The sequence below is a fragment of the Spermophilus citellus genome, assembly GCF_964194105.1.
Source record: "Spermophilus citellus genome assembly, chromosome: 3".
In the NCBI taxonomy this organism is placed as follows: Eukaryota; Metazoa; Chordata; class Mammalia; order Rodentia; family Sciuridae; genus Spermophilus; species Spermophilus citellus.
In genome coordinates, this window is record NC_138184.1 from 88424785 (window position 1) to 88448189 (window position 23405).

At 46.3% G+C, this 23405-nt stretch overlaps 1 protein-coding gene across 2 annotated transcripts in view; it reads left to right on the forward strand.

Moving 5' to 3' along the window:
* P2RX7 (purinergic receptor P2X 7) overlaps positions 1-23405 on the forward strand; it is a 45235-nt gene that overhangs the window by 15835 nt on the left and 5995 nt on the right. Inside the window, exons 2-12 of one of the 2 annotated variants that reach the window (XM_081287255.1) lie at positions 183-351; positions 1436-1504; positions 5216-5288; positions 6373-6472; positions 9964-10044; positions 11002-11131; positions 12643-12779; positions 19416-19506; positions 20820-20885; positions 20973-21122; positions 22960-23061. In XM_081287255.1, coding sequence (XP_081143381.1) covers positions 183-351; positions 1436-1504; positions 5216-5288; positions 6373-6472; positions 9964-10044; positions 11002-11131; positions 12643-12779; positions 19416-19506; positions 20820-20885; positions 20973-21122; positions 22960-23061 — 1168 coding nt within the window. Of the gene's footprint in view, positions 1-182; positions 352-1435; positions 1505-5215; positions 5289-6372; positions 6473-9963; positions 10045-11001; positions 11132-12642; positions 12780-19415; positions 19507-20819; positions 21123-22959; positions 23062-23405 lie in introns of both variants that reach the window. The other variant, XM_081287254.1, reaches the window with a different exon arrangement.

The following is a 23405-nucleotide window of genomic DNA, read 5'->3' on the forward strand; positions in this document are numbered from 1 at the left end:
CCAGGAGATAGGTTTAACTATTGTTCCCATTTTGCAGAGAGGGAAAGTGAGTCACCAAGAAGCAGGACACCCCACAGGGCTAGCATTTGAAAGGATGTGGCCTTCAGGGCTTGCATCCCAAATCATAGCCTCAGACCCCCCCTGGAGAAAGCCACTGATACCTTTCTGTGTCTGCCACTTAGTTTCGCTTTGGTGAGTGACAAGCTGTACCAGCGGAAAGAGCCTGTCATCAGTTCTGTGCACACCAAGGTGAAAGGGATAGCAGAGGTGACGGCGGAAGTCGTGGAGAACGGGGTGAAGCGCTCGGTGCAGAGCGTTTTTGACACTGCGGATTACACCTTCCCTTTGCAGGTGAGCATCGGCATCCCTGGAAACCATCACCAGGGCCTCGCGCCCTTCCCCTGGGACCCCCACTCCAGAAAAACGAACATTGGCCCTGTTTTAAAAGCTCTATGAAAATCCCTACTGAGAAAACCTAAAAAATTGAAAAACTGGGTCAGATCCAGCAGCTCAAAGAAGATAGTTCTTTGCTCTATCAAGTCCTATAGGGTTTCTCAAAATAGCAGCGTGTCCTGGCGCATTTCAAACATGGTCTGATTCCCTCTCGCTCGGTGTATACTGACATCTGCACGGCTCTTCAGAACCCTGGCCACCAGGCAGCAAGGTCTGCCTGCATTCTCCAGGGCAAAAAAAAATTGCCGCCTGGAGAGTGCCAGCCTTTCTGCATTGTCTCTGTGGCCTTTTGTCACCAAAAGACCTCCAGGAGGCCATTTTTGGAACATTCATACCCTTTAGACACCAAAGAAGGATGTAGGTGAGAAAGAAGAGCAGGCATGGGTCACAGGGCACAGGTACAGGAGCGTCTTGGCCGCCAGGCAGGGAGATTGAAAGCAGAGTTTCCAAAAAGGAGAAATTACAGAGGGGTGTGGGGATGCCCAGGGACAGATGGGAGACAGGAGGAACAAAAGGGCATGTTTGCAGCTGCGGGAGCCGTCAAGGCCAAGCCACTATCTGCTTGTTTCTTAACAGTGGGTCGTTAAAATCCAGCCATTGGCCAGCTGGCAGGATGCCCTGTTGCCCTTTCATTAAAGTCTTGGAGAACTGAACAGCCTGCCCAGCTGCGCCCCCGCCCCACCCCCACCTCTCCAGGTCTCCAGAGTCTCGGTTTAATGGGATTTTATGGGGGCAAGTAAATGAAGGGCCGCTTTTGAGGCTGGATTAGAAATGACTGCTCAATCTGTTTGAATGTTCCCTTGCTCCCCCTCGGCCCAGCAGGACGGCTCCTCCAGCTTTGCTATCAAGCCCCCGGCATAGTCCATGTGCCCACGGACCCTGGTTTCTAGAAGCTTAGAGGGGTGCGCTGGGAGCTCAGCAGCAGGCTGGGTCATTGTGATCGAGCTGTTCTGTTCCCTTCTCTCCTCCTTCTGCTCTGCAGGGGAACTCCTTATTTGTGATGACGAACTTTCTTAAGACAGAAGGCCAAGAGCAGCGGCTGTGCCCTGAGGTAAGGAGGGGACCTGTGGGGGTGGGTGATAAGAGTTCCTGGAGGAGACTGGGAGGGGAGACAAAGGGGGATGAGCCAGGATGTATTCAGCCCACCAATGTCTACTGAGCACCTGCCTCCGTGAGGTGGGGTGGTGAGGTAGGGCGATAGGTGGAAGAAGGTTGGAAAAGCACCGTAGGTCTCTCCCCCAGCTGCCAGATCTTTGCCGTCTCCCCTTGCCTCCAGCTGCAGTGGCCTGGAGACCTGCTCTTTCCCTTGGTAGCTTCCTGGGCATCTCAGCAACATGATTCTTGGCATTTGCAAATCTGATTTCATGTCACTGGAGCCCACAGCTTCTCCTGCCAGGGTCCACCATGAACTGTCTGCAGGGCGGATCCCAGGAAACAGTGCCAAGCAGCTCGAGATGGCCCATTTCCCCCTCTTCTTAAGAGTTTCTGTTTCTGTATCAGGCCTCCCCACCCCCACCACCCCACACAATCTTCCCACCTCTGTGCTCTTGACCTTCCCCTACCTCCCTCTGGAAAATGTCCTCTCTCCAACTTCACAGTCAGAGTCTGCTCTGTCCAACGGGATGAAAGGCTAGCTCTCTTTTAAGTTTGTACCCATGAATCACCCCTAGGCCTTACCTGTTCCTCCCCTCTCTGGGGACACACCTGTGCCTTACCAGGGACCATTCCCAACACTGAGGGAAGCAGCCATGGTGGCCATATCTCCACAGGCCCTCTGCCCACGGGCAGAAGAACCAGCCTGGCCATGCGGGTCCTGACCCATCCCTCTGGTCACGAGGCCTAGTTTTCTGAGTGTCCGGAAGTTCCAGTGAACATGCTCACTCCTTGTACAGTCTTTGTCACCATGGTACCCAAACTTGGGACCAAACTGACGTACCCTTGGTGTCTATGTCAGTGATGCGCCCCCTGCAGAGACCTCTGGACATTCGTTCCCATCTCCCTGCGAGCGCCCCGCTCTGAGGAATCAGCCAAAGCCAGCCCGGGTCAACTCGCCTTCCTCCGCCCTTCCCAGCAGCACCCAGTCTCCAGGCCAGTTGGGAGCCCTGGTTCTCCTTTGCCCTGCAGTCTGGTCACCTCTATGTCACACACTCTAACCCCATGTTTTCAGACACTTTTCATGTCACTGAGACTTGCAAGAAGTTAAGGACAGCTCAGGGGGAACAGCCCGGGCTCGATGCAGACTGGGAACAGTTCACAGCTTGACTTATTGGTCTGGTGACTGCATGGGCGACTTCACTTCTCTGTGCCTTGGTGTGTTCAGAACCTTGCTCTCAAGGTTGCTGAAACAAGTGAGCAGATGCCTGTGACATGACAGTGCATTGTGGCATTCTAAATGGAGTTGTTAGGGTTTAGGGGTTCCTCTGCCACAGGTGGGAGGTCACTCTGAGCAGCTCCAGGGAGGCACTGCTGGCCCAGAGAGCCCCAGAAAGCTCTCTGGGATTTTAACCAGCTGGTTCGGGTCAGTGTAATGGCACAGTCGCCTCCTCTCTTTGCACATTGACACCTACTCTATTTCTGGTCATCCCAGGGATCGTGGCCAAGCCCTGGGTGCACAGAATTCTTTTTTTTTTTTTTTTTTTTTTTTTTTTTTTTAAAGAGAGAGTGAGAGGAGAGAGAGAGAGAGAGAGAGAGAGAGAATTTTTAATATTTATTTTTAGTTCTCGGCGGACACAACATCTTTGTTGGTATGTGGTGCTGAGGATCGAACCCGGGCCGCACGCATGCCAGGCGAGCGCGCTACCGCTTGAGCCACATCCCCAGCCCGCACAGAATTCTATATGAGTGAATGTTCCAGTTATCTCTTCAAACCACTCTGAACTTGGTGGGCTTCTCAAAGCCCTGTGTGACTCTCACAATTCCACGGTGGCCTGGGCTCAACCAGCAGTTCCTCTGCTGGTCTCACTTGGGGTCTGTCGAGGGGCTACACTCACCAGCAGCTGGTGCTGGCCTTCTTTGGAGGCTCTCCTGGCACCAGGGGATGGCTGGGGACCTCTTCCTCTCTGGAGGGTCTGTCCACATGCTCTCTCCAGCAGCGTAGTGACTTAACAGCAGCACTGGGTTCCCAAAGCCCAAACGCAGAAGGTTCCAGGCCCTCAGAAGGCTGAGGCTGGAGCTGGCACCGTGTTACTTGTGCTGCTTCTGCTGGTCCTGCACTCAGGTCACCCAGCTTCAGAGGGGGCAGGGGAATACTCCACCTCTCAACCTAGATGGTGACCAAGAATTTGTGGCCGTCTTTAATCCACATAATATTCACAAAATAAAACTAACTTTTTTTTCTTAATTTTACAGTTTATTCTGAAAAATAAAAGTGAATCAATTTATCTTCTTTCCTGAGAATTCCTTGCAGTTCATAATGGAAATGTAACTATCCGTGAGCCACAGAGGTTGATCATTCATTCATTTATTTCATGATCATCAGACCTACTACATGTCAGGCAAAGATATGACCAGGCTTTATGGTCCAAGGGCTCTTCTATGAAGGGGTTCATATCATAGCCTCATGGTGGTGGGGGGTCAAAAGGAGAAGCTGGGGGCCTGGAGGATGACAGAAGGCAGCCTGGGAAGAAAAGAGAACGTGGCAGAGTTTGAAAAGCACAAGCAAAGCTCACTGAGCAGCACTTTGTGCTGAGGCCTTTCTTTGCATAACTCAGTAGTCTCCACGGTGACTATGTAGACAAATCTGTCTCCCTTTACAGATGAGGTAACTGAGGCTTAGGGAGCAAGAAAGGGAGCAGCTGTCACTGAAGCCAGATGCACCTGGGTCTTTGCCTTCGATTTCTGAAGAAGCCACAAACTGCCCAGAAGTCCTTGAGCAGAGGCTGTTCCACATTTGTGTCACATTCTGGCCACTCTCAGATTGGCTGGCGCATCTGTTCCCCAGAGAGTAGAGTCAGATATGCCCAGACCAAGCCATCTTGCTTCTCCTCTTGATTGTGTCCTTCAGCCCTGAGACACAACTGACCTCATTTTCTGTGGCCAGGAGATAGTGCTGGCTGATGACCCCTGTTTCCACGTCACCTGCTGCATCTTGGCACCTGTCTGTGTTGCTCAATTCTGAGCCACAGAGCCACCTGGGCCAGGCCACCTGCTCTCCACCTGCAGGGCCATTGCCAAAGGTGGCTCCCTGGCTGCTCTGACATCTGCTATTTACATTCTTATGTTTTTATTTTTTATTGAATCGTAATTCACGTACCATAAAGCGCACCACTTTAAAGGAAACAACTCAGTGGTTTTTATACTCTTTGCAACACTGTACAACCATCACCACGGATTCCAGAACACTCCATCACCCCAGAGAAAAATTTCATCCTCATTTGCAGCCAGTCTGCACTCCTTCCCCCAGTGCCTGGCAGCCACCAAGCTGCTTCCTGTCCCTATGGATGTGCCTATTCTGACATTTCCTGTACATGGAATTGTATAGTTTGTGACATTTGTGTCTGGCTTCTTCCAATCAGCATCATTTTCAAGGTTTATGCATGACATAGCGTGGGTTGGTGTTTCATTCCTTACGGCTGAGTGACAGTCCACACAGGAATGTACCACATGTCATTTGACCATTCACCTCTGACGGTCACTTGGCCTGTTCACGCTCTCTGGCCTTTGTGGGCAGTGCTGCCATGAGCACTGTGTGTGGGTTTCTGTGTGGCCAGACACGGACTTCTCCATATCTCAATGACACAGTGCCTCTTCCTTCTCCCTGCAGAATCCCACTCGCAGGACACTCTGTTCCTCTGACCGGGGTTGTAAAAAGGGCTGGATGGACCCACAAAGCAAAGGTACCTTCTGGGTTTTTTCCTGGAGAACAGGGCGGGAGGGGATCTGGCACCTTGGTGACATTCACAATCCCCCATTCAGGTCCTCAGCCTCTGGCTCTACAGCCTTCTTCCACCACCACGAAGCCACAGGTGGACCCGTGTCTGTCCTAGACCTTGGCCTTCTCCAAGGCTGACCAGCTACAGCCTGGGGACTGGGCTCAATTTCCCAGCCAGAGAAGCTCCTCCGAGTGTGGCCTGTCCGGGCTGTGATCGGTGAAAAAATCACCTGGCCCATCACATTGTCTAAGTATTCTGAACTTTCTCCCTGAATTTTCACAAAGGTGGAGGACTTAAACTCCCAGGGAACCTGGGGGAATAAACCTGTACTTGCCTGAAGAATCTCATGCTTTAACTTAGAAAGGTATTAGACAATGCAACAAAAAAAAATACTACAAAAAATAATTTAAAAAGAAAACTGTCAATGGTAATAATGCACACCCTCCCCAGAGGCATGTGGACGTGGCTTCTATTCCATAGTGCACTGTATCTGAGTTGGTATCTGGCCACTTGCTGTGGCTTGCTGCTCACTCCATCCTCCCTATGCTCAGGAAGGTGCATCATGTTCATTCCATGGCTCTGCACATCCCTGGGCAGGCCATGTGCCCTGTGGGTAGGCTCAGATGCCCACTTGGGGAGCCAAGTGCTAGTCCACTGTGCCCGGTGAGAGAAGATATTGCTCAGCTCCCCTCTCGGGCATCTTTCATCGTAAAGAAGCTGAAAGGGCCAATGGAACCCAGATCTCGCTGAGCTGATTCCAGAACACTCCACCCCACAAAGAAATCTCATCCCCATTTGTGGCCAGTCTCCACTGTTTCCCCTCAGTGCCTGGCAGCCACCAAGCTGATTCCTGTCCCTAAGGATGTGCCTGGTCCCTTCTAAAGGGCTTACTGTTCAGTGTCATGCTCATCTGCTTTGTCTTGGGGTGAGGATGGGTTAGTTTTATTTTGTGAGGAGCGGAGGCTGCTGCTTGGGTGGTGTCCATGACGCCTGCCCTGGAGAATGTCCTCCATTCACATCGGAGGCTCTTCACTTCTCGACCCCACAGGGATCCAGACTGGCAGGTGTATAGTGTACAAAGGGAACCAGAAGACCTGTGAAGTCGCTGCCTGGTGTCCCACCGAGGCGGTGGAGGAGAAGCCCCCCCGGTGAGTTGCACGGATGGGGAGCAGACGAGGTGACCCTCAGCAGTGGCCAGGTGACGCCTTGCCAGGGTGCCTGGGCTTTTATTTCCCAGAGCAGCCCGCAACGCCCTGGGCCTTTCTGCCTCAGGGTCCCCAGGCCAGGCGCACTCTAGGCACAAACCACTGTCCCTGGGAAGTTGGCGCTGTTGTTGACGTGGAGAATAGTTCCGTACCTGGTGGTGCATTACCACTACCCAGAGCACCCTTCCGGGCCACCTCCAGACCCCTCCTCTAGTGCCATGGCAGGGTTTGTTCTGATACACCAGTGTTCATATTGAGTGAGTAAGGGTAGGAAATGGAATGGGAGGAGGGAGAGAAAGAGAAGGGAGGGGAGGCAAGGAATCTTCTCAAATTAAACACTCACCTGACATACAGATTTGGTGGTTCCCTGTATTGATAGTTCTCTTTAACATACAGGTTGGGATATTAAATCTTAGAAACCACAAAGGCTGATGCATTTCAGCAGAGAATAGTTAGAAAGACCTGGATTCAAATCTTGCTTCCAGTAGCTGTGTGATCTTGGGCAAGTGGCTTAACCTTCCTGAGCACAATCTCCTCATCTGTGAAATGAGAATAATAACTGCTCCTACCTCATGAGGTGTTTGTAAGGATTAAATGAAACAATACTTGTGCATAGTGAAGTGAGCCCCATGCCTGGCTTCCACATGCTCACACGCACACGTACGATCTACCCCGGAAGTGTGCTAGTTTCAGACCAGCACTGTCCAGTAGAACTTCTGCAATGATGGGAAGGCAGTAGCCATGCTGCCCGATGTGGCAGCCACCACTTGAAGTGTGGCTATGGTGGGTAAGCAACTGGATTTTAATTAAATTTAAATTTAAATAGCACACATGCCTAGCAGCTACCCAGACCAAAGTGGCGCAGGGCCACTCTCCTAGCATGTGTGGGGCAAGGGAAAAACTGCCTAAGGGGATGTGTAGAAGGCTCAGGCCAAGGTCCCCAATGCCAAAGCAGGGCCGCCCTGTCTGGCCCACAGTTGTTAAACTGGGTTCATTTCTAGGTCAGGGAAGTTTCTTGGTCACAGAAGAAACTGCCCAGCTGTGGGTGGGACATCTTCCCACATCCAAGTGACTCTTAGTTCAAGACAAGGGGCCCCTTGCTTAGCGCTGGCTTTCAGTTCTGACTCTGCCACCAACTCATTCATCAGCTAAATACCGCATGCATCTCCAGCTGCCTGGCCCAAGGCTGATCTGACTGCTCTCCAGTTTCTGGTGTGCTACATGAATTAGCCAAGATGGCTCATCTTGCCATTCACCATTACCATGTAGTAGGCACTAGATATTTCACATGTGATGATGACTGCTAAGTTTTATGTGAAACACAAGAAGTTCAGGTATGGAGCAGGTCCCAGGGCTCTTTCAGTCTAAAGAAGAGATAAGACACATGCACAGAGATCTGTAATTCAAGATAGAATGTTGTAAATGTCACATGAAAGCAACGAAGAGCTTTGATCCTTAAAGTTTTGGATCCTGTAGTCCTCTGATTGTCAAGAGTGCTGCTCAGGAAGTGTGAGGTTTAGAATGTTCTACAGGTAAGAGTCTAGCACACAGCAGGCATTTGTTATAAATAAGATTTTTTTCTTTTTTTTTTTTTTGGTTTTGTTTTGCGGTACTGGGAATTGAACCCAGGGGTGCCCTGCCACTGAACTATATGCCCCTAGTCCCATTTTAAATTTTGAGACAGGGACTCACTAAGTTGCTGAGGCTAGTCTCAAACTTGCAATCTTCCTGCCTCAGCCTCCCAAATTGCTGGAATTCCAGTTGTGCACCACCATGCCTGAGAATTTTTTTTTTCAATGTAAATGACAGAAATCCAAATTAACTGACTTCAGAAAGAAAAAAAGAGTATTACTTTTTGGCTTTTTTAAAAAATATTTTTTATTTGTAGTTGGACACAATACCTCTATTTTATTTATTTATTTTTATGTGGTGCTGAGGATAGAACCCAGCACCTTGCACTGCTAGGGGAGCGCTCTACCACTGTGCCCCAACCCCAGCCCCTGGCTTTTGTTTTTGATTCCAGTAATTCAAAAACATCCAGAGGTCCTGGCTTCAGGCAAAGCTTGGTCCAGGCTTCAGATGATGTCAATGAGATTCTCTTTCCCGCTTCCTTCCTCTCCCACCCCTCTCTTAGTTATTCTTTCTTTAATTCTGGCTTTCCTTACATTGTGGTCCAGGGAATTCCAAGTTGACACTATCCTTATTACTAACAGTCCAGCAAAAAAAGAGTTTCTCTTTTCCATTTGTTCCCAGAAATGGTTCTCTTTGGCTTAAATCATGTGACCATCTCTGAACCAACCCGATGGCCAAGGGGAACAGACCACACTGTTTAGCCAGCCCTGGGTCACATGCCCATGCAGAAGCATAGGAATAGACAGGAAGTAATCATCCCCACAGACCCTTCTGGATGGCAGCGGAGAGCTGGCTTCTCCAAAGAGAGAAAACTGAGCTTGTACCATCCAAAGTGGAGTAGATGCTGGACAGGCAAAAAGATGGGGTTTGCACACAGAGCTCCCACACACACAACCAACACTGGGTCCTGGGGTAAAAGGCAGGCCATTCTTGGTGCCCTGCCTTTGCCCCTTCCTGTGCTACTCAGACACAGCCGGCAACAGGGTGTCAGCTGAGCCTTTCTATTCACAGCCAGTGTTCTCCATCTTTCATAAACTATCAAGTGCAAAAGGGCAGAAACGTTGACAGTTGCTCATCACTGTATCCCACTGCCCAGTTCCAAGCCCAATACCACAAGCGTTTGCTGAATGGAGGGATGGAAGGATGGTGGGTGGCTTCCTGTCATCTGGAATTTGGGCTCCTCTAACTCACAGAATTGTATACTATTCAGCCTCTAAGAAATGACTAATGCAGTCAGTTGTCTGTCTGTGTGGCCCTGGTCTAAAGGCTGAGGATGCCGGGATTAGAAAACTGTTGTGCCAGCCCTGAAGGAACTCTAGGCCTACTGGGAGAGCCACAGATAGGGGTGTGCTAGAGCTGGCTGGTAGGTTCACAGCCAATTATGCTCAGCCCATCCCAAATTCAAGTTTGTGATATCCCTTTGGTAGTTGGAAACCAGCCATGGTAGGAGTATTTATAGCATGATAATCAGCAAACACATATTAGCCTTTTTTTTTTTTCCTCCTTAGAGTGATGGATGTCAAACATTTACCAAAACACCACTGCATGTAACTAAATATACAATTATATCAGAGTGACAGAAGGGACACCGTAAATGCTATGGGGTCTCAAGAAGGAAGAAATTCTTGGAGAAACTGAAAGCCTTCATAGAGAATTTGGGGAGGTTTTCTCTATTAGATTGCTGCATCCATTTTTCTTATCTCATCCCCAAGGCTAAAGCAGAAAACCAGAAGTCCCTGGTCTCACTGACACACTGGCGCCCCCTGTCTCTGTGGTCACTGATTCTTATTTCTCTCTCCCAGGCCTGCACTTCTGAGCAGCGCTGAAAACTTCACTGTGCTCATCAAGAACAATATTGACTTCCCTGGCCACAACTATACCACGTAAGTGCCCAGAATGTGTGGTATAGCAGTTACCTACCTACAGCTGTGTAAAAAAGAAACATTCTAGGGCTGGAGTTGTACCTCAGTGATAGAGTGCTTGCCTAGCATGTGTGAAGCACTGGGTTCGATCCTCAGCACGATCCTTTATTCATAAATAAAATAAAGGTATTGTGTCCATCTACAACTAAAAATACTAAAAAAAAGAAACCTTCTAAAATGACAAATACTTATTGTCTCTCATTCTGTGAATCAGGAATCTGAAAATGTATTTGCTGGGTGGATCTGGTTCAGGTCCTGGTCTCCTTGGTTAAATTCAGTCTGTCACAAGGCTGCAGTCATCTCTAGGCTCCACTGGGGCTGAAGATTCCCTTCTAGGCTCACTGATATGGTTATTGACAGCAGGCCTCTGTTCCTTACCAAGAGGATCTGACCCTAGGATCACATGTGTTTCCTTAGGACATGGTGGCTAGCAAGCAATTCAGGAGAGTAGTGGCCAGGCATGGTGGTGCACACCTGTAATCCTAGCAGCTCTGGAGGCTGAGTCAGGAGAATCTCAAGTTCAAAGCCAGCCTCAGTCATGGCAAAGCACTAAGTGAGACCCTGTCTCTAAATAAAATCAAATAGAGCTGGGATGTGGCTCGGTGGTCAAGTGCCCCTGAGTTCAATCCCTGGTACCAAAAAAAAAAAAAAAAAATTTAAAAAAAAAAGAGAGAGAGAGAGAGAGTGAATAAGTGAAAAAGCAAGTAACTAAGATGGAAGCCACAGTCTTCGGAAGTGGCTTCTGCCATATGCTATTAGTCAGAAAGCCCAAACTTGATACAGTGTGTGGGGCACTTCACAGGATTCCCAGGAGTAGGGGTCATGAAGCCCTCTGTGGAGCCTGGCAGCCACACTGGCTCATTCCAATGAGATGGATCGGTTTCCTAGAAATGTCTGTTTGCTTTCAATTTTGCACAGGAGAAACATCTTGCCAGGGTTGAACATCAGTTGTACCTTTCACAAGACTCAAAATCCACAATGTCCCATTTTCCGGCTAGGAGACATCTTCCAGGAAACAGGAGATAATTTTTCGGAGGTGGCAATCCAGGTGGGTGGACTTGTCTTTGTTCAGTGGAGATGAGTGTCAGAGGATGAAAGATGTCAAGAGATGAGCCTGGGGTTGTGGCTCAGTGCCGGCTGCTCACCTTGTGTGGGCTGGGTTTGATCCTCAGCACCACATAGAGAATACATGGAGGGGGCTGGGGATGTGGCTCAAGCGGTAGCGCGCTCACCTGGCATGCTTGCGGCCCGGGTTCGATCCTCAGCACCACATACCAACAAAGATGTTGTGTCCGCCGAGAACTAAAAAATAAATATTAAAAAAAAAAAGAGAATACATGGATAAAATGGAGTTATTGTGTCCATCTACAACTTAAAAAAAAAAAGTTAACGGGGAAAAAAAAGATATCAAGAGTTCAGACCCCTGGGCCTAAAAAATATGGCTCAGTTTATTGTGTATTTGCCAAAGGCTGCAACTACATCACTTCCGTCATCTAACACTCAACGCTGGGAGGGAGCTGCTTGGTGTTAGCTTTCTGTAGCTGCTGTAACAAATGACCACAAACTGGATGGCTTAAAACAACACACACTTTCTTCTCTGTCTGGAGGTCTGAAGTCCAAAATCATTTTTGCTGATATGAAGTGGAGGTGTCTGCAGGGCCATGCTCCCCCTGGAGGCTCTGGGGAGAAGCACGTCCTCGTCTTTCCCTCTCCTAGGGGCTTCCTGCCTTGTGTTTCTTGGTTCTCACTCCCTCCCCCCATCTTCAGAGCCAGCAGTGAGGCACCTTGCTTCAGAGGTCATGCTGGCTCCTTATTCCCTCTCCTTTCACAAAACACTAATCTTCATGAGAGGGAGCATGTATAAGATGAGGCGTTTATGCCCCCCCCCCCAAGGGGTCCAGGATCATCTCCCTAGCTCAAGACCTTAATTTGCTCACACTGCCAGAAGCTTCCTCTAGGGTCATGGAGAGAGAATGCAGAAGAGATATTTGGTAGAGTGCCCTGAATTCCAGTCTGACAAGTTCGTTTTGCTTTGTTTGGTGGGGGAGGTTTACTGGGGATTTAACCCAGGGCACTTTACCAAGGAGCTACATCCCCTTTTTAATTTTTTTTTTAAAAATTTTAAGACAGTGTCTTGCTAAGTTTCTGAGGGTCTCACCAAATTGCTGAGGCTGGCCTCAAACATATAATTTTCCTATCTCAGGCTCCCAAGTGGCTGGGATTACAGGCTTGTGCCACTGTTCCCAGATTCAACTTTATTTTTAATAGGGGGGTGGGGATCATTAAAGGTGTTTGAGTGCAGGAAAGGTTTGTTTAAAGTTGTATTTTAGGACTAAGTTTAAGGGTGGCGTGTCCTGGATAGGAGGAAGAACAGGGAGATGCCTTTGGGACTGTCCTAGTAATCTAGCTCACCTTCATGGCTTGGAAACCTTTAATCTGCATTTTCCCTTTAAAGAAAAAACCTTTCCTGCAGCGCTGATCCCTGAGCAGGGAGATGTCTGGTGATTGCGTAACCTACCTCCAGCCAACTTAGAGACTGCCTCTTGTTGACTCCCCCAGGGAGGGATCATGGGCATTGAGATCTACTGGGACTGCAACCTGGACAGCTGGTCCCATCGCTGCCGGCCCAAATACAGTTTCCGTCGCCTTGATGACAAGACCACCAATGAGTCCCTGTACCCTGGCTACAACTTCAGGTAACAGGGCTTCAGGTCAGACTCTCAGCAGCTGGCCCCAGGGAGCTTCTGGGTGGGGCCGAGCTGCATCCCAGCAGTCAGTCCAGTAGAGCTGGGCATGAAGTACATTCTTTGTAAATCAAACGCAAAGTTGGGAAACAGAGAAAGGGTGAATTTTCCTTGGTCTGTACCAATTCTTCCATGAGGCTCATAAGAGATCATGGCACACATATACTTTGGTATTCTGTGAGATTTTGTTATTCTTATAATTATTTTTACACCTAGGACACTTTAGATTCTTTGTGGCCATCACACTGACGATCACAACATTCCATACGTGGTGTACTGACAACATTTCTGCAGCTTAGGAAGGGTCTTGTACAAACCAGGCACTCACCAGCACCTCCCCACCCCTTCCCCATGGGGGGAAGCCAGGAAAGGTTAAGTGATCTGCCCAGGGCCCTCAACTAAGAACCATACATCTAGGCCAGGTCACCTTATCTCCAAACTAACGCTCCTTCCCTCTCATCTCCTGACTTTCTCACCCATTCCTCCACCACTGAACATTTGGCTATTTTTACTCTTTTTATTTTAAATAACTTTATGTGGACAACTTTGCACAAAAATCTTTATTTGAATTCCAGATTATCTCTTTAGGTAAATTTCTAGAAGCAGAATACTTGGGTCGAAGGTTATGAACATTTTATCATATACTTTTAGATTTTTGAAAATTTCTATGGCTGTATTTTTAGTTCTAGGATTTTTATTTTATTTTTTTCAAAGTCACCTGCTTCAGTGAGTTCCATTCCTACCTGTAGATTACTCTTTTTGCCCATTCTGTTGTCTAATTCCTCTCACATGGGCCTATCCTCTGAAGGAACTTGGGTGGATTTCTCCCTGTGGATTTTGGGATCTTTCCTGGGAGCTTGTCTTCAGCAGGGATGGCCTCAGGACATTCCTCTGGAGCCATAACTGTCATTTTGTAGTTGTTGCTATTGGGACTACATGGCAATTATCAACTGTGAGCTAGTTTTTAATTTAATATCTGGGCTTGAGATCTTTCACTCTACTAAAAGATCAGATTCCTGCTCCCTGTGAGAGCCTTCAGCAGCTCCAGTGCCCTTCCCTCTAACTGTGTTCATATCTAGCTCCTGGGAGTTGGATCAGGTTCAGCTGCTCGTAAGGGTCACATGACTTCAATCCCCACTCACTACCATGTTGAACAACTGAAAAAGTGTCCTTTTTTGTTTTAAGCACCATAATGATTGGTATTTTAATTTCTCCTGTGCTGCAGATTGAACCCAGGACCTTGTATGTGCTACACAAGTTTTCTACCATTGAGCTGCACCCCAGATATTTTATCTTGCACTTTCATGTGTATGAGGAGAGTGGTGAGGCTTCTTATACAGCTGGCTCCTTGGTGTACAGTGGGGTTGTGTCCTGATAAACCCATTGTAAGTTGAAAATATCATAGATTGAAAATGCATTGAATATGTACTTAACCAACCATGTAGCCTAGCTTAGAAATGCAGTACACAGTAGACTATAGGTTGTTTTCCCTCATGACAGTGATGGGGACTCAATGCCACGGCCCAGAACTGAGAAAGTATCTCACTGGCCCAGAACAAGATCCAAATCCAAAATCCAGTATGGTTTCTACAGAACACATATGGTTTTCACACCATCATAAAGTCAAAAATTCATAAGTGTAACCATTGTAAGCTCAGGCCTCCATCTTGATCGGAAGTCCCTTTTGCATAGTGATGGAGGCTGAATCCAGGGCCTCATCCAGGCTAGGTGGGAATACTTTGAAGCCTTGATGTCATGGGCCACATCTAATCCTCATGTGTGGTGTTTTGAAGTTTCTTGGTAGGGCCTGGTGTGTGTGCCTCTGGCTTCTGGACTTCAACCATATGAACTCACCCACGGTCTGGTTCCTTTGCACTCCCATACCCTCCTGCCCCCATGGTGTGACTCGGGCCTGTTTGGATCCTCTACACAGCTCCTGATGCCCCTGCTCCTGACTCTTTCCTGGTAGTGAGCTAATGCCATCCTAACTTAGTTTCCATCTTACCTCCTGTCTGGATCATCTTTTTAGCCTGGTCCCTACAACTCTGTTAGTAACTTGGCCCTAACATGGTCTCCATGACCTATCACTGCCTGTGAGGTGAGACCCTGTTTCAAGAAAAAAAAAAAAAAAGGAACAAACTACTGGAACATGCTACAATATGGATGAATTAGTTCCTCCGACATTGAGTGAAAAGAAACTAGACTAAATAAGCACATACTTTGTGTCATTTAGATGAAGTTGAAGAAAAGGTAAACTCCATCAATGACGATAGAAGATAGAATAGCAGTTGCTGTGCTGGGGGGCTGCAAGCTGTAGGACTTGGCGTGAAAGGAATATAAGAGAGTTTTATGGGACAAGGGAATGTTCTGGGATAATGGAATTTTGATAGGGATACAGATTATAGAGGACACTTGTTTGTCAAGATTTTTTTTTTTTTTTGCAGTACTGGGATTGAACTCATTTGTCAACACTCATTAAACAGAACCCTTAGGGCTTATGCATTTTCCTGTATGTAAATTAGGTCTCGATAGAACAGGTGGACAAATCCAACTAGACCATTTCTGGTAAATGCCATCAAGAAAATCAAGCAGGACAGTGTGATGGGGCACAGTGACCAGAGAAGACCCCTCCAAGCAGGGTGGGTAGGACCCTATGGCATCTTTCCCTTTCTTGAGGACTGTGCTTTCCTAGTTACAAAGACAAACTGTACAGATGAGAACTCAGGTTCTGAGAAGCAACTTGGAAAACATGTTAGCATTCAAGAATCAGCTCTCAAAAAGTGTGGCTCAGGCTCAGCATCCCATGGAACTCAGAAATGCACATTCTTAGGCCCACCCTGATCTATAGAAACAGTCTAGGGGTGGTGCCCAGTGACCTGCATCTTCATGTCTCCATAGGAATCTGCTGCTCATTTGAGTTTGAGAATCATTGATCTAGACCTGGGTCCTCAAAGTGTGGTCCTGGAACCAGTGTCATGGGCCTCAGTTGGGAGCTTGTTGTACTGAAGATCATCACAGGGACCCCCCCTCACCCAACTCAATGAGTGAAAATTTGCACTTGAAGAAGATCCTTAGGAAATTCGTGTGCATATCAAGGTTTGAGAACTGCTAATATCATCTGGCATCCCAAATGTACTTTCTTCTTAGATGCTTCACCTGACGACATTCTGGCTCTGGCTCTGTAGCTAGGGTGTGAACTTCTTGAGAAAATGAATAAGATGCCTAGTTTATCTGTACCTGCATGTGCAAGCGTGTGTGCACACATGTCCCCTCGCTGCCTCTGAATCCCCCTCCTGGCATATTCACTGACTTTGAAGAGATCTCAAGTAATGAGATCTCTTCATATTTTATTCAAAGTAGCATCATGAAACAGCAGGCAGCCCTTGACGGTGTTTTCACCGTACACCTTTGGTGTACTTGTTTTAGCCTGGCAGTATCTTTTTTTTTTAATGTTTATTTTAAAAAATTTTTTTAGGTGGACACAATATCTCTATTTTATTTTTATGTGGTGCTGAGGATCGAACCCAATGCCTCGCGCATGGCAGGCGAGCGCACTAACACTTGAGCCACATCCCGAGCCCCCTGGCAATATCTTAAAGCTTGAGAATACATAAACTTTAAAATTTGTAGAATATAGAAAAATCAAGACTTCCTGCCTTTCCTAAAAAAATAAACTATTTGAGAAAACAAAATGTGAACCCTGAGTCCATATTCACCTGACAAGCCATGGCTGGAGCTGAGTGTCGGTCCCTCTAGGAAGTGCATGTATTTTGGGGGATGTCACTGCCTCCTTGTGCTTCTGGCCTCTTATCTTCATGGCCCCTGTGGGCATTTGAGTTCAAATTCTAAGAGGTTGACTAATGCTTTCTGCCTCCTCTGGGTCAATGGAGTTTCAGCCACGGCCCTGAAAACAGCTCCTAGTTTAGGTAATTTTTGGATCATCCCCTGCTGCTCTGCTAAATGGGCTTACTGCAATTAGCAAGAAGAGAGGACAGGATCAGCGGTCCCCTGGCTGCCCTTCCAGGCTGTATTCTTCACAGTCAGCAGAAGCATGCAAAGCCACGTACCAACCAGACGTCAGCAAATGTCCTCCGAGTCTCTGAGCTAAGCCTAAGAACATCAGCTCCTGGTGGGATGTGAGCTTTCTGAAGCCCCAAGGGGGTTATGACATTGGTTTTCTTTTAGAACAAAGCGTTAGCACATTTGTTGCCTGGAATGAGCACCAAAAGAAATCTTTGGCCAAAAATAAATTGTTGAGATCTGATGGGTAAAAGGAAAAGTTATTTTCAAATAGCCATACAAAAGAGAAGGAAATTACATGTTAAATGAGAAAAATGTAACTTTCTAAAACAGAAAGTTAAAGAAGTCAAACAAAATGCAGAATTGTATATTCAACAAAAAGATTCACTGTCAAATATCCGTATTCAGTGAACATGTGATTTAGCTGATTTTCAAAAAGTGTAAACTAGGATAGGCCCACACTGAATGCATGACGCACTTGTCAGATCTAAAACAGTTTGTGTATGTATTAGTATTGTGTGGCTGCTATGACAAATTGCCACAAATATAATAGACATATATTCTCTCACAGACACCAGAAGTCAGAAATCGGGTGTCAATAGGGCCATAATCCCTCTGAAAGCTCATGGGGAGAATCTTTTTTGCGTCTTATAGCTTCTGGTGGCTCAGGCTTCCCTTACCTTGTACTGCATCACCTCAAGCTCTGCCTCCATCTCCACATGGTTTTCTCCTTTGTATCTGTATGTGCTTATTTCATAAGGACTCTAAACATTGGCTTAGGGCCTACCTTAAATCCAGGATAATCTCATTTTGAGATCCTTAACTTAATTGCATCTGCAAAGACCCTATTTCCAAATAATATATATACATAGATCCTGAGGTTTAGGGACTTGAACTTTGGTGGGGGGCGGGGCGGGGGGCAGAAGGCCAGTACTGGGGGTTGAACCCAAAATCTCATACATCCCAAGCAAGTGCTTTACCACTGAGCTGCAGTTCCAGCCCTTGTTATTTTTGAGACAGGGTATCACTAAATTGCCTATCCTGGCTTTGAACTTACATTCCTCCTGCCTCAGTCTCCTGACTAGCTGGGATTACAGGCCGGCACTACTGAGCCAGTATTCACCCATCACGATGTGCACAACAGCACCCCGTCCAGTTCCAGTGATGCTCACAGTGTGGAAACATCTTGCACCTTCTGAAACCACACTTTGGGGTTCAAGCCCAGGAGTTTTCCTTTTGGCCACATCTCCCCACATGACTCTCACTCCCAGTTTTAGAACCACTGCACCAAGACACTGAAAGCAGATATTCCAGTACCTACTGTATGATGCTAACTTCTTAGGTAAACCAGCCTGCATAGGGCCCTAATGCCAGCCCTAGGGTCTGGAGTGGTGATTCAGATTTAGCTTGAGTATTAAAAAATGAATCACGCAATAGAGAAGGAAGAACTGTCTTGGAATGGCACAATTAGATGCAAGGAAACTAAAACCCCTCCAGTCACAAACAGGCATTGAGGTAAGTGCCTGAGAATACCTAACTGGTCTCGATGTCAGATTTTGAGACCTCTAAATAAAGTTTCAGGTGTTTGCACTCTATTTTGGCAGAGCATCTGTCTTCTGTTTTCTTCTCTCCCTACACTTGTAAGTAGATTGTGAATTAGTAATTCAGAAAGAAAATACATACCCTTATGTAAAAATAACCAGCACAATGTGGTGAGAGGGAGGGACACACTTGAAAGTTTCCTGAGGCATTTATTTAAGTGTTCCTGATTACTTACAAAAAAATAAAACCTAGTGCTTTTCCTGACTACAGCCCTAATGAGAGCTTCACATTTGGAATGACTGTGATTTGTGCCAGGCCCTAATTTATGAAGGTGACTGAGTGATGACGTAGAAAGGTCAATGCTGCTGAGAGAAGAACTCAGTGCTGCATTTCTCAAGAGGCGGGAGCAGGCCATGCCACACAGGGACTTGGGGGAGGCTTTGATCCAGAGGGGGTCAAAGGGAAGCAAGGCACAGAAATGCTCCCTGGGAAAGGTGGGCAGGGCTGGGAACAGCTGTGCTAACCCTTCCTGGGTGACTGAGGGCATGAGAAAAACAAACACAGAATCCAAGAAAATACAGGAGGACAGAGTGCTGAAGTAAACCTGTTCTCAATCCAGTAATGAGTGTCTAAAATTCACCACTCCTCCTCCATGTTTTCTCTAGAAGCTGAAACTATTTTTCTTTCTTAAGCAATAATCACATCGCTTGAAGTTATTTTTTAATTTCTCAGCTTATTGCTAATCCTGAATTGGTTAAAAATGTGTTCATTTTAATCTTAAATTAAAAGCCAATTTCCTGTCACTCTGAGGTGATGGAAGCAGAGCAGGTAACCTGGGGGTGCTCTGTGGTCTGGGTATTCAGAGAGTATAATTCTCTCTGAATTGTGCTCTCCCTCTGCCAGCTGCATCAGACCTAGAAGGCACACAAGGAAGACTGGATTGGCTACTGGTTTGGTTTTTCTTTCCATAGAATTCCAGCACTTTCAAAGAGATCTTTGTAAACATGGATTCTTTTTTTCCTGCAGATACGCCAAGTACTATAAGGAAAACAATGTTGAGAAACGAACTTTGATAAAAGTCTTTGGGATCCGTTTTGACATCCTGGTTTTTGGCACTGTAAGTCTGTCTTTTCCAGCCCTGGGCACCTTCATCCTATGACTATGTCCCAATGATTGCTGTTGTGGCTCCAGGGAGTGAACCTTTTTGAGTCACAGCCATTAGCTAGTGCTGTGCATTTTGCTTGTGGGATAAGAGAAGGGGAAGAAATGTCCTTAGGGTTCTATCCACAAATGAGCCATCTGGAGTGTACAGAATAAAACTGGGAAAAAAATTGTTAAGAGTCAACAAGAAACAAAGACAAGAGAGAAAGGGAGAGAGAAAAAGGAAAGGAGGAAAAGAGAAAGGGAGGGAGGGATAGAGGGATGAAGGAAGTAAGGAAGGAAGGACCCCTACAAAATAGTTTATAGTAATAGAATCCAACTCAAATGGCTTAGGGGAAACTTTGTTTTGGTTTGTTTTTATTCATAAACTGAAAGTCCAGGGGTATTGCAGGCTTCAGATATGGCTGGATCCAGGTATTTGAACAAGATCTTCAGGAATCTGTCTCCCTTTGTCTCTTATTAAAATCTGTTCTCCTGTCTGGGCATTGTTCTCAAGCTGGCCATCTCTATGTGGTGGTGTCAGGTAGTCCTGTTGTCTTACTAGTTTAGCAACCTCAGGGAAAAAAGAACACACTTTCCCAGGAGTTTCAGGAAAGGATTCAGGCAGCAGCCAATGGTTCTGACTGGCTCAGTATGGGCCACATACCAGTTGCTACCCTAATCACTGTGATCAGATTCTGCCATGCTCTCAATGGCTGGTCTTGAATGAGCCTTGACCAGCCTAGGATCCAGAGGAGAGGGCCCATATGGAGAAAAAAATGGTTGTCCAACAGAAAACTGAGGTGCTGGCTCCAGAAGAAGGAGGGAGAGAGTGCTGGACATGAAGAGTCAGTAGGTCACCCCAGAACCCTGCTCCACAGCATATGGCTTATGTAACATGGGTTCTTGAACCACAAGAATAAGATAAGAGCTGAGAGGATGAAAGGCTATTGAAAATAGAGACCACAAGGACACTGCCAGGAAGAGTCAGAGTTTCTGCAGACATTTCTTTCCTTCTGCTCCTGAAGTCACCTCACACTACTTCTAGGGAAGGCTTGTCTGAAATTCTCAACTTGTATGGTCAACAACAAGCCTTCAGTGGTTGAATGTATTAGCTTAAAACATCCATGGTCCGGGAAGAGCCTGGACAGCAGAAACAGGACAACAGAATCACACTTCCAGTCTGCACTCTGCTGCGTGAGCACACGGGTACATCTAGAACCCACGACTGCAGGTGACAGCAAGAGAGCTCTGGATCTCAGCTGAGTAACATCCTCACTCTGTTTCCAGGGAGGAAAATTTGACATTATCCAGCTGGTCGTGTACGTCGGATCCACCCTGTCCTACTTTGGTTTGGTAAGAGATTCTTTTTCCCACACTTTAAGAAAATGGTTTGGCCAAAAGAAGTTTCACTACCCTGGTGCTTGTCTGGGTTCCCGCCAGGCCACTGTGTTCATTGACTTTCTCATCAACACTTACTCGAGCACCTTCTGCCGGTCCCGTGTGTACCCCTGTTGCAAGTGCTGCGAACCCTGCGCGGTCAACGAGTACTACTACAGGAAGAAGTGTGAGTCCATCGTGGAGCCAAAGCCGGTGAGGCATGCCATGTTTAGGGGATGCCAAGGTCCCCAGAGGTTCTTCTAGGTGGCTAAGAATGCATAACAATTCAGCCTAAATCACAGGTTTAATCCCATGGTGGTAAGTCCCTGGACTACCCCAGTGACTATTTCTCTGATGAATCTTTGGGTCCCAGGGAAGAATAGGAACAAAAACAGAGAAGCTAGGAGGTGAAGATAAATTTTTATGGTCCAGGATTTGTCAATTTTGTCATTTATTAAATTGGTACAGTCCCTACAAAATAGCATAGTGACTTTGGAGAACAACGTGGCTGTGACTGGTAACTTTTAAATGAGACATACATTATAGCTGGGGACTTCTACATCCTCCTCCCCACCCCAAAGAAGCCCTCACATGAGTGCCCAAGGTGTCCACAGCAGCACTGTTTGTGGCCACATACCAGTTGTTGCCCTAATCACTGTGATAATATTCTGCCATACTCTCAATGGCTGGTTTTGAATGAGCCTTGACCCAGCTATTAATAATCAATAAATGATTATTAGCCACAAAGAAACAACATCCACCCAGGTGTCCACAGGGTGAACAGTGAAAGAGACTATGATAAACCCAAAGTAATGCCAGGGACATGCTTAAAAGAATGAGGTGACAGTTACAACAGCAGACATTTATATAGCACTAATAAGTGCTGGGTATACATTAGCCCATTCGACCTTCACAGCTACCCTATAAGGTAGGCATCACTGTTATCCCTTTGTATTTATGAGGAAACTAAGGCACAGGAAGGTCAGAGAATTTGCTCAAAGTCCTACAGCTAGTGAGTGGTGGACAGGAAATTCCAGCTTAGGCAGGCTGGCCTCAGAACGTATGCCTGATCTGTGAAGTTACAGCTACTGGCAAGAGCAGACAGGATACTTAGTTGAGAGGGGGGAAAAAAGCAAATGGAAGAACAATATGTATGGTATGATATATGTGTTAAAAACAGCAGATACACACATAAACTAATCCACATGTTCTCCATGTATTCCCTCATATTTATTACATGTTTATTTTATATACAAACATATAATCACATATGGGTGTGGACATATGTATATATACAAAAAGGTACTATGGCACACACGAAAGTGGTCATGGTGGATGCTTCTGGAAGAGAGCCTAGGACTGGAGTATAGTCACAGGGGATTTCAGCCTCAGCTATATTATTTGATTTGGTTAATCTGGACTTTATGATGCAGGTTTGCTAAATTCAACTCCATGATTTCCCCCTAAAGAGAAATCTTGTACCTAAAAACAAAAGGAAAGAGGGTTCCTTTGTTTTTCCCCCATCCAAGAACACTGCTGTCTTTTTCCAGCAGCTGAGTGCACAACTTATTGTCCATTATACATGTGCCCACGACTGAAATGCAAGTTCACTCTTGCAACTAAAAATAATTGCCATTTCATTATCTGAGATGATATGAAATTTCACAAACATATAAACAATTTAAGTTGCAGTATCAGAACTTCCTGGAGATACTGAATCTAGAGTAGCCACACCTGACAGAACACCACATAGGAATGTTACCTGGTGTTCAGGGAAGCTAAGCACTGGGCAGTAGGAGGTGGATGGGCTGAGTTTACATGTTAAGGTGCAAGGGGTTCCAATTCTGATTTGCCTCTAGACTCAGAACTCATTCCTTCTTGCTCAACAAGAGTTTGGGGTTAGCATGTTCAACAGTTTGTCATTTGGTAAATGGGAACAGCTGCCTTTAAATATGTTTAGATAGGCAATTCTTCTTCTTTTTTTTTTTGATAGGCAATTCTTGATAATTCTTTACATAAATGGGTAAACTTCTTAACCTTCTTTTCCTAGACATTAAAGTATGTGTCCTTTGTGGATGAACCCCATATTCGGATGATAGACAAGCAGCTACTTGGGAAAAGTCTTCAACATGTCAAGGGCCAAGAAGTCCCAGTAAGTTAAAAGATTTAGTCCTTTTTCTTTTTCTTTTTTTTTTTTTAAGAAAATTTACTTTTAAATATAAACACATCTAGAAAGCTGTATGAATTTTAACAATTAAACCTATTCATGTAACCAGCATCCAGATTAAAAAATTTAATATTCTCGAGTTAGAGGTGTAGTTAAGCTGTAGAGCTCTTAGCTAGTATGCACAAGGTCCTGGGCTCAGTCTCCAGCTGGGGAATGATATTGGCCAAATAATATTGTAATACTGTTTGCATATATGAATATGTAACAATGAATTCCACCATTATGTACCAATAAAAATATGGAAAAATAAATAAAAATTGGTCCTTTAC